Here is an 18,777-nt window from a genome sequence, read left to right as displayed (position 1 = left end):
TTTTATACATCTTCCTGTAGCTCACTAAACACCGTCTGTAGGTGACAGGCTTAGGGGTGTGGCCAGGCCCTTTGTGTCAAAAGGCTGGTCCTGGGGGACCAAACTTGTAACTAATCTGTAGGTTAACCAGCTTGTTTGGGGTAGAATTCCGGTTGCTCCACAGCTTATGCCTCCAGAAGCTGACTAACTTCCCTGCTCCAGGGCCGGGGAACCCACTGTGAAGGGTTCGCTCTCTCACTAGCCGTCCCCCAGATAGGCCCTCCTACTGCCTAACCTTCGCCCTTTCTAATTGCCCTGATCTCATCCTAACCTCCGGAGCTGTGTTTAAAGTCCACCTCTGGGGAACACACAGACTGAGCATTCCAGGTATCCCTTTTCCAGTCCTGCCTGGCATCTGGCCGGTGGGCTGCGTACCTGGACTTCCCGGGACACTGGCTGGGGGAGTTTGAGGGGGACCTCAGCACCCACCTGGCTACAGAATGATGCCAGCCGTCAGCTTCTTGATCTTGTGGCTCAGCCTGGCTGGTGGCCTGGCGCAGAGCGACACCAGCCCTGACGCAGAGGAGTCCTATTCAGACTGGGGCCTTCGGCACATCCGGGGCAGCTTCGAATCTGTCAACAGCTACTTCGATTCCTTTCTGGAGCTGCTGGGAGGGAAAAATGGCGTCTGTCAGTACAGGTGCCGATACGGTGAGTGCACGGTTTCTCTTCCTGTGAAACTATCGCTGGTGGACCTGTGAACAGCCCGAGCAGGGCCACAGTCTGTCATGCACTTTTTCCCTGTTATCCACTTCTTAGAGGGTAGTTGCCAGATTCAGAAAATTAAAATGCAGAATGCCCAGTGAACTCTGAATTTCAAATAAACAACCAATATTTGTTAAAATATTTGAGATGTTTGGAACATGCTTATAATGACAAATTACTGATTGTTTATCTGAAATATATATTTCACTGCACTTCCTGTGTTTTATCTGGCAAACCTACTCCAAGGAGTTTTGCAATACTTGTTCCCTGGGGCCATTTTAATGGGTTTGTTTTGAGGCAGGTAGATACTTAGAAAAAGGTGGCAAGGAGGAAAACGAATAGGTGATGTCTTTGTGAGGTCCTCCTGGGGCTGAAAACTGAAGCTGATCATTCAGGGAAAATTCTGAGCTTCCTCAGTCACTCTGTGTCTAGCTTGGAAATGAATTCTCCTCTCCCCCTCATACAGTTCACACCTTCCTCCCAACTGTGTCAGTCTCTGATCACTTTGCCTAACCTCACCCCCACCCCCAACCCCATCCCAACCCCACCCCGCACCAAGAGAGCTGTCCCTGCCTCAGTCAGCAATGGCAGGCCTTATGTGAGTAAGATGGGCATCTGCCAGCCGCCTCTGCCCACCAGGGATCAGTCCCTGAGTGACCACACTGTCCCCTCAGGCCTGGTCTTGGATGTGGAACTGAATAGGTAGGAGCATTACCTCGCCCAAGTTGTAAAGAGGGTATAAGGGAAGCTGCGTGTAGGCCTAGCTGCAAAACAGCAGACCCTGAGGCCCGTTCTTGCTTTCCCCCACACTGGAATTCAGTGTAATGGGAGCAGAAAGCGGGGCCCCGGACCTTACAGCTGGGAGGCAAGGGGTAACTTCCAAAGAAAATGTTTTTGAAAGCATACACAGTCTCCTAACAGCATCCATTTCATTGTTTAGTTTATCAAATGTTCTCATCAAGGGATTAAGAGATGAAAATGGTGATTGAGCCTAGAAGGAAAACACTTGAGAAATATTCTCTCCAGACACAACAGATAAAACTCAGCTTGGAGAGAGACTCAAAAAAGCCACACACTTGCTGGGCTCTGCCAATGTCTTGCACTCCTTTCTTACCCCCGAGCAGGGGGAATCTCTTCTTACAAACTGAAAGTGACTAAGAGACTGTGGTTAACATTCCAGAACCAAAATTTTTACAGAATAGAAGCTTTAACCTCAGAGGGAGATAGTGAGAAAAGGAAGCTGCAGCATCTCTTTGACGATTCCATAGAGTAAACCTGTGCTAGGGCCCACCTGGACTGCTAGCCACGTCTTTATCCAAGGTGTGTTGGACAAATGCAGAGATGCCTTGTCACAGAGACCATGCTCACCGAGTTTGCATGGATGAGGCAGGAAAGGGTTAACTCCAGGTATTTGATAAACATAGGTGCTCCTTTCCTCCCTAGTGGCAACACAAGACTTATTAAGTCTGTGGTTTAGCAAATAGATAACAGCAGGATTTTTTTTTTTTCTTCTTTTCTCTTTCTTTAGGGAAAGAAGAGCCAAACCCTCTTTTCTAGTAAAATGGCATTAACAGATTTCAGCAAAGTTTGGTGCAAGTTTCCACCTGGGTCAGTCGATGCAGCAATCACTGTTGGGGGATGGGAATAGTCAACAGAGAGATTACAGGGTCGCAAGCAACTCCAGTCACTCTGCAAAATGGAACCTGTCCAAAGAGGGACCTGAAAACCATATAGGAAAGAGGGGGTTAAACCTTGTTACCTTTGGAATGCAGAGAGCCAAGAACCTGAAGGCTGCACCCGAACTATCTTCTCAAGTTGATTGAGAATCAAGCGGGCTTTTGAACAGATAACATCTAATAACTAACTGTTCTTTTACAGTTTGCCTTGTGACACATTTCTTGTGCAAAACACTTTCTTCAAAGCACTGACTCCCAAACTTGCCTGTGCTGCAAATCCCTTTAAGGTCTTTGTTTAAAAAGACTGCCTCACCCCCACCCCTCGTATACTGATTGGGTAGGTCTGGGGCGGGGCCAGAAAATCTGCATTTCTAAGAGTTCCCAGGTGATCCTGCTGCTGCTAGGATCCTGGGATCGCACTTGGGGTGGGGGTGGGGGAACTCCTTTAAAAATTGCAGTTTTTTCTTTTTTCCAGGAGGAACACTTTAGCAACAGTTAGTCTATAAGAAAAATTGCCATTTCGTAGGTGCTTATCACAACTTAAAACAGTGGTTCCTACCTCACTCAGCACTTAGAATCACCTGGGCGGCTCTAAAAAACACTTGCTGCCCGAATCAATTAAAAGGGAATCTCCTTCGGTTGGACCCAGACATCATTATTTTTAATGTTTCCCAGGTGATTACAAATTGCAGCTAAAGCAGACAACACTATTTAAGGGATCATTCTGGAAGAACTTCAGCCCATAGTTATTCAGACAGGCAATTTGTGCTTGTATCCTGCTAGCCTGTCATCACTATTTGCCACACTTTTTCTACCTACAGTTTGTTTTCATGTTAACACACAAAATCTGCATTTACCAAAGGACTGGGCTATAAATATAGAGAGTCAACATGAATCAAGAGCATACATGGTACACACACCTGGTCTCAGGAGTCTGCACTAATGTGAGCATGATTGCCTCTCCCACCTCAGGGATTCTGATTCAATAGGGCTGTGCTCGGGACAGCACAAATGGTCTTTGAACCAGACTTTGATGGAAAAAATCAAGGGTTTGATCTGGGGGTGGGGGGTGCAGGACATCTCATTGCTAGTGACCTTGGACAAGTTCCCTAACTTTCTCAACCTTTGTTTCCTCATGTTTATATCTAATGTTAATAATATCTATCTTGCAAGATTGTTATAAGAATCTTGTATATATAAGAATTAGTGCTGTTAGAAAGTGAAAGTCACTCAGTTGCGTCCAACTCTTTGTGACCCCATGAACTGGAACAGCCCACCAGGCTCCTCTGTCCATGGGATTCTCCAGGCCAGAATACTGGAGTGGGTAGCCATTCCCTTCACCAGGGGATCTTCCTGACCCAGGGATTGTATCCTGGTCTCCTTCATTGCAGGCAGATTCTTTACATCTGACCCAAGCTACCAAGTAGAGCATGGCAGTTACCAAATTTTATAAATGTTTGAGAAAGATGGTCTGGAGAACAAGTTAACTATGCAATCAGATTCTTCCGATTCTTTTTCAATATAAAATTAAAAACCATAGAAATCCCAGTGGCTGGAAAACACCCTCTCAGCTTCTGGAAGAAATCATCAGATGATGATTTAGATATCCTGTGCCTTTATGAAGGTCTCTGGGGCAGAGTTTCTGTGTCTTGTATATCATGATTTCAGTTATCATGCACACTGTCACACTTGGATAAAAGGATAATTTTCTTCTTGGGTTAAGTTCTAGAAAAGCAGGTATCCTTAAACATCAGCGTTCTTATTTTCTAGAGAACTTTTTACCTGTTTGAAATTTTAGAGCAGAATTTTATGAACCTGTGAGTTTGTGTATTTTTCCAGGCAAAGAATTCACAGCCTTCCTCAGATTCTTAGAGGATGTATAGCCTGAAAAAAGGAAAGAGCTACTGACTTAGAGGGCAAAGGTTGTTCTCAGGAAAGGTGATGAACTGTCGAGGTTTGCCAGGATGGGGGGCGGTGGTTCCTGGGACGAAGGACTTTAAATACTGAAACAGGGATTGTCCCAGACAAATCTCTGGGACAAGTTGCTCACTTGACCTCATACAGTAACTGAATCTGTTTTAGAGACTGGAATAGAGTTTATTGCTTCAGTTAAATTATCACAGTTCTGTTTTGCCCCCTTGCTGTGTTCCTCATGCTGTGTTTGAGGGTTTCTGGCAGGAAACAAAATGTGCACTTCAAATTCAGCACTCTGACCACTAGGTCAACCCCTGCTGGAACACAGAGCTGCCTCTGCCGAACCAGCTGCGTGGGGAGAAAGTATACATCCTCCCGTGTGGCTTAACCCTTAACCTGGGTGATAAACCCCAGACATTTTCACTGTGACAGAGAGAAAAACCGGATGGGCTCAGAAGGTAGTGGACCTGTCTGATGGTAGAACTCTCATTTCATGCCTAACTCCCTTATTTGTCTTTTAAGTGTTTTTGTGGTGTTTCACTTTAGTCAGATGTTTTAAATTTCCACAAGAGCAAGTCTATCGGTACTTCCTTTATATCTTATATCTTCTGCATTTTTTGTTTTGCTTAAAGGACCATCCTCACATCAAGATCAAAACAGTTTTTGGCTTGTTTTTCTGTGAAAGCATCTGTGGCGAATATACATAATGAATGAGTGTTGCTGTGTTCTGAAAAGAATTTTTATGAGCACTAAATTTTCAATTTCAAGTTTCATATGTCACAAAATATTATCCTTGTTTTGACTTTTCCCCCAACCATTTAAAAATATAAAAATTATTTTTATCTGCAGGTTATACAAGAACAGCCAATGGGCTGGACTTGGACCAGTATTTGCCAAGCTGATCCAGAAAATCAAGTGGTCAGTCTCCTATAGGTAGCCAAAACCCCAAATAAAACTAGTTTGTGACATCGTGCATAACTGATGCCTAGACTCAAAACATCAAACTGAAAAGACTCAACACAACTCAAATCTGCTCCAACAGTAACGTGCGAATCTGGTACATAATTTCTGTCTGGACTCAAACCATCACCTTTTCTCTTAGAATTTTTATTTCAAGCTTCACTCCTCAACAGACTTTCTGCAACTATCATGAAACATTAAATACAATAAAAGTAACTGTCATCAATAGCAGGCCAGGTAGGACACATCTATAATTGGTGACCCATTATCTTTCAAACTGGGAGTTTTATCTTCTGTGAGTTATTAAGTCCAAAAAAAGCCGAGGGTAACTCAGGAAACTGGACTGAGTCTGCGGCAAAAACCCTTGAACAGAAAAAGAGTTAAATTTCACCATTAAATTTAGACATTTGTTTGTTTACTGAAAATTTCCCCCTGATTTCTATAAGCCTAGTATAAGTAGAACATTTGCAAAATAACAACCCAAAGAAATAAAATCACCATAGTCTCCCTTCCGAGAGATAATACGCATTTAATTGTGTCATTATTTCCATATGTATAATTTGATTACTAGTATTATTTAATACACTTTACCCATTCCCCTACTCCCAGTGCAACACACACACACAACAAGTTAGTAGAGTATCAATACTAAGTTATATTTCTCAAGGCCTTTGAAAAGTAATGGAGGAATCACTGGTGGGCTGGCAGACTCTGTCAACGAGTACAGGACACTTCCATTACAAATAATAAGAAAGGCTGAGTGAAAATTAAATATTAAAACAAATACATATACGCTCAAGCTAGAAAAAAATAAAGGGAAACCTTCAAGTTCCCGAAATGAAGAGGAAACACAAAACTGAGTGGTAGCAGGGGCTTGTGCTGCTGTGGTCCTTGGAGGTGTCAGCCTGGAACATTATATATTGACTCCATGGGCTGAGGAATGTGCTTTAGTGACCATACAGAGAGAGGAGAAGAATTGTAAGGTTTGGGAAGTTGGAATTGAACAGTCTGCAGAAAGTTTAGAGCCTGGGAAACTGTCTAGTCCGTTTAAAAGGGATTAGAAGCAGCAAGGATGCTTTCTCTCCACCTGGGGGTGGGGCTTGGAGGAGGAATGAATACCCACTAAAAAATCACTACCTGAAGCATATTCTATGTACAGATGAGGAATCTGAATCTCTTCAGTTGGCCTGGTATGAGTATCCCAAGCTGAGAAATTAACAAATACCTGTGTGTCTCAATTATCCTCAGTCTCCTAGAGCCACAGCAAAAGCTATTAGGGACTACTCTGCAGTATGTGACTCAGGGCACAGGAATTCTTTTAGAAAAACAAGCCCTTCTGAAAACAACTACATACCATTTGAAAAGATAATCCACAATGAGGGAGAGTCAGTGGACATTAAAAAATGAAAGGGCATCTGAAAGATTGGAGATAAAAAATCATAATATTTGAAATTATTAAAGACATAAAAGGATAGAAAATGTAATTAAAAAATAAAACAATGAAAATGAATACATAGATTAGAAAGATTTAAATAGAACTCACAGAAATAAAAATTATAGTCATCAGAAGAAAACAATTCAGTGGATGGGTTACATATTGGATAATCTAGCAGCTAGTCAACCTAGAGATAATTAGTAAAGTAGAAAATAAATTGATGAAGCTAATAAAAATTCCATACAGAGGGAAAAATAGGGAAAATATAAAAGAGAGATCAAGATACAAGAAGGACAGGATCAAAAAGATTCACCATTCAGTAGAAAGAGACCCAGAAGGATAAATTATAGAGAATGAAGAAACTTAAAAATTCAGACAAGGGCTGTGAATTCTCCAGAGGTGAAAGACCCCAAGCCTTCAGATTGTTCCGGATATATAGACCACTTATAGATACACTGTAGTGAAACTGTGAGGACTGAAGAAATTGAAACTTCTGTATATTTTTGGTGGAAATACAAAATAGTACAGCTGCTGAAAAAAGCAGGCTGATAGTTCCTCAAAAAGTTAAACAGAATTTCTATATGACCCCAAAATTCCACTCCTTAGGTACGTATACACGAAAGAACTGAAAACAGATATTCAAACCAACACGTGAAGACAGTTGATCATAGCAGCACCATTCACAAATAGCCAAAAAATAAAATACCATGGAAACAAATACCATGTCTATTAACGGTGGATGAATAAACTACCTGTAGTAGATCCAGAGAATGGAATATTATTCATACATAAAAAGGAATATGTACTGGTACCTGCTACAACGAGGATGAACATGAAAGATGGAGATTTTTCTAAAAATGGGTATTGGGTTTCTTTCTGGGATAATAAAAATGTTCTAAAACTAGATTATGGTGATGGTCTCACAGCTAAAACCCACTGAATTATGTTAAATGAGTGAATATATAATATGTGAATTTTATCTCAATAAAGCTGTTGTAGAAAAAGATGTAATGAAAAAAGACTCAAATCATAATGGCAACTGCAATAGTTAAGTATTGCTGAGAAACAAGTGACCCACAAACTTAGTAGCTAAAAATAGCAAACATTTAACAAACATTTATTGTATCGCACAGGGTGAGGGATCTAAACGCTCTTCTGGGTGGTTCTGGCTCTGAGTTTCTAATAAGGGTTCTAGTCACACTGTCTGTTGATACTACAGTCTCTGAAGATATGACTGAAGCTGGAGATCTCCTTCCAAACTCATGTGGCTGTTAGCAGGAGGTTTTAGTCCTTTGCCACATGGACCTTTCTATGACAGAAGTTTGTAGTCTTTTAAAATGTAATTTTGGAAGCAACATACTTCCATTTCTGCCATATTCTGTTGGTCACACAGACCAACCATAGGACAGTACACACGGGTATAAATACACCAGGACAGGGAAAACTGAGAGCTATCTTGAACCACTGTCTTATAAACACGTTGTACCACAGCAACAAATACCCAAACAGACTATGGCAGAGACTTCTTATTGTCCCTGTTTTTTCTACATTCTGACCAAAGGGAAGTAAGAGGAAGTGATGTGTGTAACATTCTGGAATGGGTTATTAAAGAGAGGGCCTCTGACCTTTTTACCTCCTTCTTCCATTCTGCTATTTGTAATATGGATGTGTTGGTTGAAGTACCATCTTGGATCATGGGACTCAGGGCTACATTCCAGGGCTGGTAGAGCAGAAGGTTAGAAGTAGCCTCGGTTCCAGAAAAGAGCAGACATCATTCCAGCCTTCTGAACCTTAATTTTAGATCCTGATATTCTTAAGATATTCTGTCTTGTTTAAGCATCTGAATAATATAGTTTGTAGGAGATATAATAAGCATATGGAGTAAATTATAACACTCTATTGAAAGACATAAAGATCTAAGTAAATGGAAAGCTATATTAGGCTCATATCTGGAAATTTAGAATATTCTAAGAAATTCAGTTGTCTCCAAATTAATCTGTAAAGTCAATGTATTTTCAATAAAAATCCTGATGCTGTCTCTTGTAGAATGTAATAAGTGGACTCTCAAATTCATATGCAAGAGTAAATGTCCAAGAGTAATCAAGACAATTTTTAAGAATAAAAGGAGGGAGAGTTTTAAAGCATAGACTTAGCATCTAAAACTTAAAACAGAAAGATGGGGTGTAAAGAGACTTCAACTATACTTATAACATTTAATTAAGCATAAAAAAATTTATAGCAAGTTTGGCAACATTGACCTTCATTGTCTCTGTGTAGTGGGTACATAGGTATTTGTTTCTCTGACTTTAGTGTTGAAATAGTTCATAATAAAAAATAATTAAGAATAAAATACCTGATAGGAGAAACTTACAGAAGAGAAAGAAGAAATGCCACGTGTCTCACTTGGAGGATTAATTCTTGGCTTATTTCCTCAGTCTTTTTCTATGTCTTGCATCTCCTATAAGAAGCAGAGGAATGAGGGGAAAGAGCATGGGTTTCGGAGACAAACAGGAAAACTGGATTTATATCCCAATTCCTCCCACTTTCTATATGACTCAGGCAAGTTACTAAACTTCTTAGTCCCATATTTCTTACCTGGATAACGGCATAAAAATACTCACTGCAGATGACTGTTCTGAGGTCATCTAAGGTCAAGGTTATCTTTTTCTATAATGACTACCCTTGATACACTGACAAGGCTTCTCTGTATATATTTGCAAGACTATAAAATAACCCAAAAGCCATGGAGGAGAAACCAAGAAATTCAAAGCTTTTCAGACAGTTTTGCCTTAGTTCTATGACATAAACAACTACAATATTGTATAGGCATGTTTTCTTTGTATTTTGGTAAATAATGCTTTGTCTACATTTATGGAATCTTGCAAAATTTCCTTCAAGCTATTCTAAAAATGTTTGTGGTATTATTTTAATTCTGATCCCTTAAGTGTATGATCAGGTGGTGGTCTTTGTGTATAGTATGTGGTCTTACAGTGGATAGAAGAATGAGAGACCTTAAGTTTTAGTTTGGTTTGCCATGGACCTCATCTTCAAGGTCACCCATGTGAGAAATGTTAGAATTGTTAGTAAATAAATGCTCGTAAAAGTCTTCAAGATTGGGAGAAAAGTGCCAGTCTGGTCTGGAGATTATTACTTTTTTATGATATCATCACTGTCATCATCACCACCTAATTTAAGTCAGTGATGAGCAGTGACTTTTAAAGGAAAAGTTGAGTATACTTTTACACAATTTTTATTTGATGAATGTTTCCAAATGCTTCATTTCTAAACACTTCTTCCTGCTTCTTTCCTCTCTTTCCCCTGCTAGGAAAGACACCAATGCCCAGACCTGGCTACAAGCCTCAGGAGCCCAATGGCTGCAGCTCCTATTTCCTGGGTCTCAAGGTACCAGAAAGAGTATGTACACCACCATTGTTTTCTTAGTTGACTGGTTTTGACTAAGGCTAATCTAAGAGGCCTCTCTGATGGAACTCATCACTTAAGGAATATGGTTGAGCAATATAATTAGTATTTTAAACTGGATACAGAGAAAAGGAGATAATTTTCAAAGAAAGCATCTGATATCCTTTTCTCAGATGCAGCTGTCCCTCAGATTAGCCATTGGGTAGTGAACTTTGAAGTCACCAGTGCAAACATCAGCTGAGCCTTAGCAAACCAAGCATAACTTAATTTGAAATAGATCAGACAAGTGTGATTTCTTCAAATTGGTGAGACTTTCTAGAGATGTACTGGAGCAAGCTGGTACTGACCAGTGAGGGCTGATTGCTGTAACCTCAGGACTTTTGCAAGTGGCCGACTTCATGTCTGAACTGTTAAATCAATCATGTTTGGAGTATTAGCACCATAGAAATCTGTAAACATGTGAAGTAATTGGCCTCCAACTAATAAAATAAAATAAAATAAAATAAAATAAAATAAAATAAAAAAAGAAATCTGTAAACACACACACACACACACACACATATCGTCCCCTGCCAACCAGCTACTGGCTAAAACATTTTTCACTTTGCCACTGACTATTTCTCAAACTATCAGCTTCCTCTAAAAAACAAGTAATAATTAATTTTGTAAAGACCCCTCAGAAACCCTTTTACCTTTTTCACTTTAGAAAAGAAGCTTCATGTAAAAATTTGTAGAAGGATTTCATATCTTGTTTTGCATTCTAAGCTGGTCCTGCTCTTGTATGTTCTTGCCTCCAGTGTTCACAGTTATCAGAACTAGTGCATTTTCTTTTGTGGGAGCTCTCAATGACCTTTTACATATTCCACAGACACAGAGTCTGCCTGATTGATTGTGTGGATTTAATCTGCAGCTCATACAGCTGGTGGGAAGGTTTTGGGTCTTCTTCCTTAGCCACAATGCCCCTGGATTTCAACTGTAGTTTTTTTTTACACCTCGGGATATGGGTCACCCATTGGGGTTTGCTCCTGAGGCTGCCCTGGAGGACTTGGGTTTGCCCCTCTCAGGGCCAAGTGTGGAGGTGGTGCAGCTGCTTGGGTTGCGGGGTTCTGGCAGCTCCAGGTACTCAGGAGAGTTGGTGGCTAGAGGAGCAGGAAACATAATGCTCTAGAAGGGTATGGCAACCAGTATTGGCCCATATGCACCAGTATTCTTTCCTGGAGAACCTCCCTCCCTGACAGAGAAGCCTGGCAGGCCACAGTCTGCAGAGCTGCAAAGTCAGACACTACCAAAGTGACCCTGTGCACAGAGATGCAAGACTCTTTTTGCCTGTGGCAGCCCTGCCCCAGTGAGAGTTGAGCGTGAAGGTGGCACAACTGCTTGGCTTGTGGGGACCTTGGTGATGCCAAGTGTGCAGGGACACGGACTGCCTCCGCTGCAGGAGTTATGACCCTATCAGAGTCTTTTTTCTTTTTTTGACTTTTTTATTTTTCCCCAATTATTTTTATTAGTTGGAGGCTAATTACTTTACAGTATTGCAGTGGTTTTTGCCATACATTGACATGAATCAGCCATGGATTTACATGTGTTCCCCATCCTGAACCCCCCTCCCCATCCCATCCTTCTGGGTCATCCCTGTTGTTGCTGGTGATCAGAAGGCCTCTTTGGCCAGTCTTTCTCCATAGCTGTACCCATTCAGGAACTTAGAGGGCTCTCTTGCCTGGGACCTTTCTCTGTTGTTCGGTGCATCAGGCAGATAGAGGGACCCCCCTGGCTGGGGTCCTACTCTGTAGTTCAGCGCCTCAGGTGTTTGATGGGCCAGCCTCTATTGTTCAGCAGCAGATGCTGGTGTGTGGAGAAAGAGAGGCTATGGTGATGGCTCCACCCCCTCCACATGACTCAGCAGTATCACCTTGCTTCCATGGCTGCCTGGCTTTCCTCCACAGGCATTTCCCACCACAGTCTCCTTCCTCACATCCGTACCCCCTTCCTGCCCCCATCTTTCTCTCTGCAGTCAACAGTAGCCCTCGCCCTGGTATTGCTCCACAATCCCTAAACACCAGCTCCCAGCTGCTACACCTTCCAGGGGACCAGCGTCCCTGTCCCTGTCCGGGGTATGTATGGCTGCAGCAAGGACTGTCTGATTCTCATCCCCTTTAGGCTGCCACAGATCAGTTCTTTCACTCTCAACCTTAAATGTTTCTCCTATGACTCAGACAATTGCCCTGATGTGGGGATTGGATCCCTGCTTCAGTTCCCCCACTGGCCAAGGGCTTACAACACTCCTGTTTTTCCCCCTAGTTCCTTCATCCTACGGAGTTTTGTGTGGTTCTATATATTCTTTTCTACTGGTCAGGTACTCCTGTCGGCTCTCAGCTGGTGTTCTGCATGCATCTCTGTGTCTAAAGGTGTATTCCTGATGTAATCGTGGAGAGAGATGTACTCCACGTCCACCTATTCCTTCGCCATCTTGTTCTCCTATGATTACTTCTCTTTAATCACTTATTGTACCATGTCCCTTCCCTCTTCAAGTGCATGCAAGCTAAGTTGCTTCAGTCATATCTGATTCTTTGTGACACTATGGACTGTAGCCCACCAGGCTTCTCTGTTCACGGGATTCTCCAGGCAAGAATACATGAATGGGTTGCCATGACCTCTTCCAGGTCATGAATACACGAATGGGAATTCCCAACCTAGGGATGGAACCTACATCTTTTATGTCTCTGGCATTGGCAGGCAGGTTCTTTACCATTATGCCACCTGGGAAGCCCAATCAAATCTAACTTGTTACTTTGGAAGTCAAGGCCATCTATCAACTTGTCTTTCTCCCTAATTAAAAAGTACATATAATAAAAAACATATATCACACTGATAAGACCCTTGAATGACTAAACAAACTGGTTGACTTGCTTATATATGATTTACTTATCACTTCCTTTCTTTACTTGTTATATCTTAAATATACCTTCATCTAATAATCCTCTACAAAAATTCCCATTTGATATCTCTGTGTGTGGAAGTCTATGAACTTAGTTTATGACAGATTTATAATTATTTATAGGATACTTTATAAATGTATATGTGTATATATATGTTAGAAGTTGTTTGATTGTAGTCCCCTTGTGGTCGGGAACTATGTTCTATACCCTACTCTGTTCCCCAACACATTACAAACAGATACACACACTTAAAACAGTGCTGCATGGAATGGGTCTCTGCAAAATCCTGGTGACCTCTTTGTGAACTAAGGTTTAATTTTTCATACTTCTCAGCCTTGGAATCTTTGGTTTAAAAAAAAAACTCACACAGTAAAGGTTTTAGCTGAATTTGAAGTATTGAAGCTCTGTCCTCTTGCTTAACTTTCTGATTTTCTATTTTTAGCTCCATAGTGGCCTGTGAATTTGAAAACTACTAAAATCTAAAAGAAAAAGTAGAAAAAGGGCCCGTTCAAAGTTATTAAACTAATGGCTAGATCATGATCAAAACTTAGCATCCTGTGACTGTCAACTTGATGTATTCTTTCCTGTCATCTGGTGCTTCTGAACTGATCTGAATCTGTAACAGGAATTTGAGAACAAGGTAGGCAAGGTTGCCTAAGGTCCTTGGTCTAAACGTGGCATTTTCTTCCTTCACTTTTTTCCAGATGGACTTGGGCATTCCAGCAATGACCAAGTGCTGCAACCAGCTGGACATCTGTTACGACACTTGTGGTGCCAACAAGTATCGTTGTGATGCAAAATTCCGATGGTGTCTCCACTCTATCTGCTCTGACCTTAAACGGAGTTTGGGCTTTGTCTCCAATGTGGAAGGTAGGTATCTTAAGTGCATTGACCTGTGAGCAGAGAGGATGGTACCTGTTTTCACACAGAAATGTAACCAGAGCCCCTTTACTCAAAGAGACCATCAGAGTTCACTGATCTTTCTTTATAGAACTCTGTGACCAATGAAGCAAGGGGGAAGGGAGACTCTGGGCAATCCTTCACGAAAGTTCCTGCTGTCCTGCCCAGGAGCTGCTGGCGCCACTCCTGATGGACAGGGCCACACCAAAGCCTTCCCAGAGGATAAAAATCTATCCTCTAAGACCAGAACAAGCGTTGCCCAACTGGCTTTCATTATCCATTCCACTGTTAAATAATTTTCCATATCAGGAATTATTCTGTATAGGTCTATGGGGTTGGGTTGAAACTTTTTTTTTTTTTTCTTATTTTGTTCTCAGTAAGAGAAAGAGTTTTTAAAAACCTATCTTCTTTTTGTGTAAAGTTATCTATTTCCTCAAGGATAATTATTTAAAAATGACTGCTTAGCTGCCTAACTTCTAGCAGTGATTCTATCATTTCTTTTTCCTAATTTATCTTAAATTTCCTAATTTATCTTAGGAAAATTGTAATTCTTTAGTTTCTGAAGCCCAAACAATATATCCAAGTATTAATGTTGCATACTTTTAGATGGTAAAGTTTGAAATTCAGGCTTATGAAGAGCTGGCTTTATGCTACTGGGAAAGTCAGCCACAGGAAGAATCTTGGATCCTGTTATAGGTCAATGTCTAGAGTGTTGTTCTAAAGTGAATGTGCATAGACTTGAAAATATGAATAATTAATGAGGCTCTGTAAATGCACCTATCTTCTTTTTTTTTTTTTTTCCTATCTTCTATCTGTACCTATAAAAGGTGAAAAATGCCTGCTGCTAATCTAGGCTCAGGTCAAGTTACTCCCCACAATAAATTTTAGAACAATTTCATCACTCCACAAAGAAATCCCAGAGTCATTAGCAGTCTCACCACAATGTTCCCCTGCCTAGTTCTAGGCAACCGTTAGTCTTCTGTCTCTATAAATTTGCTATTCTGGACAATTCATATAAATGGAACGACAAATATGTGGTCTTCTGTGACTGGATTCTTTCATTTGGTAAGGTTTATCCATATTGTAGTGTGCATCAGTATTTCATCCCTTTTTAATTGCTGAATAATATTCCATTATATGGATAAAACAAGTTTTCTTTCATCAATTGATGGACATTTGAGTTGTCTCTACTTTGGACTATTATAAATCTGGTATGAACATTTATTTACAAGTATTTGTGGTGACATGTTTTCATTTGTCTTGGATATATATCTAGGAGGGGAATTTCTAGGTTATTTGCTAAGTTTGTGACAAACTGATTTCCAAAATAGCTACCCCATTTCACATTCCCACCAGCAATGTATTAAGGCTCCAATTTCTCCACATCGTTGCCAACACCTGTTATTATCTATCTATTTTATTATAGGCCCTATTGGGTGTGAAGTTATATCTCATTGTGGTTGTGATTTACATTTCCCTGTGGGCTAATGATGTTGAGCATCTTTTCATGTGCTTATTAGCCATTAAATAATTGCTTTGGAGAAATGTCTATTCATTTGCCACCGTTAAAATTGGGCTCTCTTTTTATTATTGAGTCATAAGACACTTTATATATTTTGGATGTAAATCTTTTAAGAGATATATGACTTGCAAATGCTTTCTCTCATTTTATGGGTTGACTTTTCACTTTCTTGATGATATAATTTGTAGTCCAGAAGTTTTACATTTTGCTTAAGTCCATTCTTATCTTTTGAATTTCTTGTACTTTTGATGTCATATGTAAAAGGGCTTTGCCAAACTCAAAGTCACTATGCTTTCTTCTAAAAGTTTTGTTTTAGCTCATATATTTAAATCTATGATCCATTTTAGTTAATTTTTCTGTATGGTGTAAGAAAGAGATCCAGCTTCATTCTTTTGTATATGGATATACACCATTTGTTAAATAAAAGACTATTCTTTCCCACCACTTGTTCCTGCACCATTTGTTGAAAGAGACTATTCTTTTCCACATTAAATTGTTTTTGCACCCTTGTCAAAAAAAATCAATTTGTCATAAATGCAGTGTTTATTTCGAGACTTTCAATTCAATTCTATTGATTTATACCAGTACCACACTGTTTTTATTACTTTAATTTTGTAGTAAAATCTGAAATCAAGAAGTGTCCTTCAACTTTGTTCTTTTTCAAGATTTTTTCAGATATCCTGTATCTCTTTCATTTCCACATGAATTTTAGGTTCAATTTGTCAATTTCTTCAAGAAATGGCAGGTGAAATTTTGATAAGACTTTTGTTGGCTCTGTAGATCCAATTGAGGAATACTGCCATCTTAAAATTATGTTTTCTGACCACTGAACATGGATTTATTTCCACTTATTTGGATCTATTTTAATTTTTTTTAATTTTTTATTTTATATTGGAGTATTTTTGATTAAAAATGTTGTGCTAGTTTCAAGTGTCCAACAAAGTGATTCAGTTATACCTATACATTTATCTTTCTTTTCAAATTATTTTCCCAATCAGGTTGTTACGAAATATTGAGCAGAGTTCACTGTTGGTACCTGAGTTACAGTAGGTCCTTGTTGGTTATCTATTTTAAATATGGCAGTGTGTACATGTCAACCCCAAACTCCCTAACTATCCCTCCCTAGCAGTTCTATTAATAAGAGGAAAGTTCATAGCAATAAATGTCAACATCAAGAAATAAGATCTCACATCAACAACCTAACTTTACACCCCAAAGAACCAATAAAAGAAAAGCAAATTAAGTCCAAAGATTGTAGAAGGAAGGAAGGAAGGAAGAAAGATCAGAGTGGAAACAAAAGAAATGAAGAGCAAAAGGACAACAGAAAAGATCAATTAAATTAGGAGATTTTTTTAAAAAGACAAACAAATTAGACAAAACTTTAGCTACATTTGCCAAGAATAAAAAAAAGGGGGGTGAAAATAAAATCAGAAATAAAAGAGAAAACATTAAAACTAATATCACAGAAATATAAAGGACCATAAGAGTCTACTATGAAATATTATACACTAACAAGTTAGACAACCTAGAAGAAACAGATGGATTCCTCAAAACAAACAACCTAACAAGAATGAATCATGAGGAAATAGAAAAAATTGAACAGAACTGTTACTAGTAAGGAAACTGAATCAGTAATCAAAAATCTCCCAACAAACAAAAAATTTAGGATCAGATGGTTTCACTTTTTTTTTAAAAGGTGGAAAATTTCTATATATGTTAATTTAATTAGAGATAAATTCTACATGAAGTTAACAAAAACATCGAATTTCAAAAAAATTATTAATAAGCATTATTTCTTAAGAGAAATCATTGAAATTTACAAAAAATACTAAAAGACATGAAAAAACTTGCATCATTATTTTGAAATTGATGCTTCAAATTTAGCCAAGAACATTATTCTCTACCATTTCTTCTCTCATCTCTGATTTCTGTTGTTATATATGTTCCATGTTACACAGAAAGTGTCTAACCCAAAAGATCTGGGTTATTAAAACTCTGCACATTCCCAAGAAATGGCTATTTTCTAGCCATGCTAGCTGGTGACTAGCCCTTCATCAGCTCTGGGGAAGTGAACTCTTGGAAAATTCTGACTGATGAAATGTTTTGGATGCCTAAGATCTTGAGCCAAACTATACCAGCTGGTCTAGATGGCTTATACAATCAGTGTATTTTATGGTGAATACCTGCTTTCCTTCTGGGGGTCTGGGAGTACCAGTGACTGAAATCAGTCACATAAGCATCATATACCTATGTAACTGACGCCCAATAAAATCCCTGAACTCTAGGTTCAGATGAGGTTCCTAGTTGGTAACCAGATAGCTTCACTTTTAAAGTGGCTTCGACATTCAAAGAAAAATTAATCGGCTATTTAAGCGGCTTCAACATTTAAAGAAGAATTAATACCAATCCTCTCCTCTGTCTATGGGATACTCCAGGCAAGAATACTAGAGTGGTAGCCATTCCCTTCTCCAGGGAATCTTTCCAACCCAAGGATTGAACCTGGGTCTCTCTCATTGCAGGCAGATTCTTTACCATCTGAGCTACCAGGGAAGCTCTCTCAGTCTTTCAAAAAGTTGAAGACAGGACTTCCCTGGTGGCTCAGTGGTTAAGACTCTGTGCTCCCGATGCAGGGAGCCCAGGTTTGATCCCTGGTCAGGAAACTAGATTCCACATCTCCAACTAAGAGCCCATAAGCTGCAACTAAAGATCCTGCATGTGGCAGTGAAGACTCTGCAAGTTGCAACTAAGACTGGGCAGTCAAACTGAAACAAACAAACAAAAAGATTGAAGAGGAGGGAAAACTTCCAAACAAGTCTTATGAAGCCAGCCTTACCTATACCAAAGCCAGATAAGAACACCACATACACACACAAATTTACAGGCCAATATCCCTGATGAATACAGATGCACCTAGTTATTTATCCCACACTTGAATAGGGAAAGCTATAGGAAACATAACAGTGTTATTTGAGTCTTCTGGGAAAAAAATGTAATTTTCCATGGAGTGAGCATAGTGATGTGGGAGATTCTGATTGCTAGTCATGGTTTCGAACTGGAGGCCCCATAAAAGGAGGGCATCTCAAAGTGTGTTCTGCTTTATTAGATTGGCTAGAAGCTTCTCTGAAAAGCTTTTCATAAATCTTTTTTTTTTTTTTCCCTTTTAATTCTGTATTTGGGTCACTGCTTCTAACTTTCCTCTGGGTATCATGTTATCTTTGGAAATACACTGCCTCTTCAAAATTACTCAAACTACTACTTGGGGTAGTCTTG

General features: G+C 39.7%; 1 protein-coding gene across 6 annotated transcripts in view; it reads left to right on the top strand.

Annotated features, from left to right (window-relative positions):
* The first annotated feature begins 343 nt into the window (after positions 1-343).
* The window catches only part of PLA2G12B (phospholipase A2 group XIIB), a 31,146-nt gene continuing 12,712 nt past the window's right edge, over positions 344-18,777 (top strand). For 3 of the 6 annotated variants that reach the window (XM_065922553.1, XM_065922549.1, XM_065922550.1), the window contains exons 1-3: positions 344-690; positions 10,055-10,143; positions 13,790-13,955. In XM_065922553.1, coding sequence (XP_065778625.1) covers positions 480-690; positions 10,055-10,143; positions 13,790-13,955 — 466 coding nt within the window. In that variant the 5' untranslated portion in view covers positions 344-479. Of the gene's footprint in view, positions 691-10,054; positions 10,144-13,789; positions 13,956-14,076; positions 15,885-18,777 lie in introns of those variants that run through there. The other 3 variants (XM_065922554.1, XM_065922552.1, XM_065922555.1) reach the window with 3 other exon arrangements.

The sequence above is a fragment of the Muntiacus reevesi genome, chromosome 2, assembly GCF_963930625.1.
Source record: "Muntiacus reevesi chromosome 2, mMunRee1.1, whole genome shotgun sequence".
Taxonomy (NCBI): Eukaryota; Metazoa; Chordata; class Mammalia; order Artiodactyla; family Cervidae; genus Muntiacus; species Muntiacus reevesi.
Note: the sequence above shows the minus strand (reverse complement) of the source record. Positions and strands in the feature narration are given on the sequence as shown.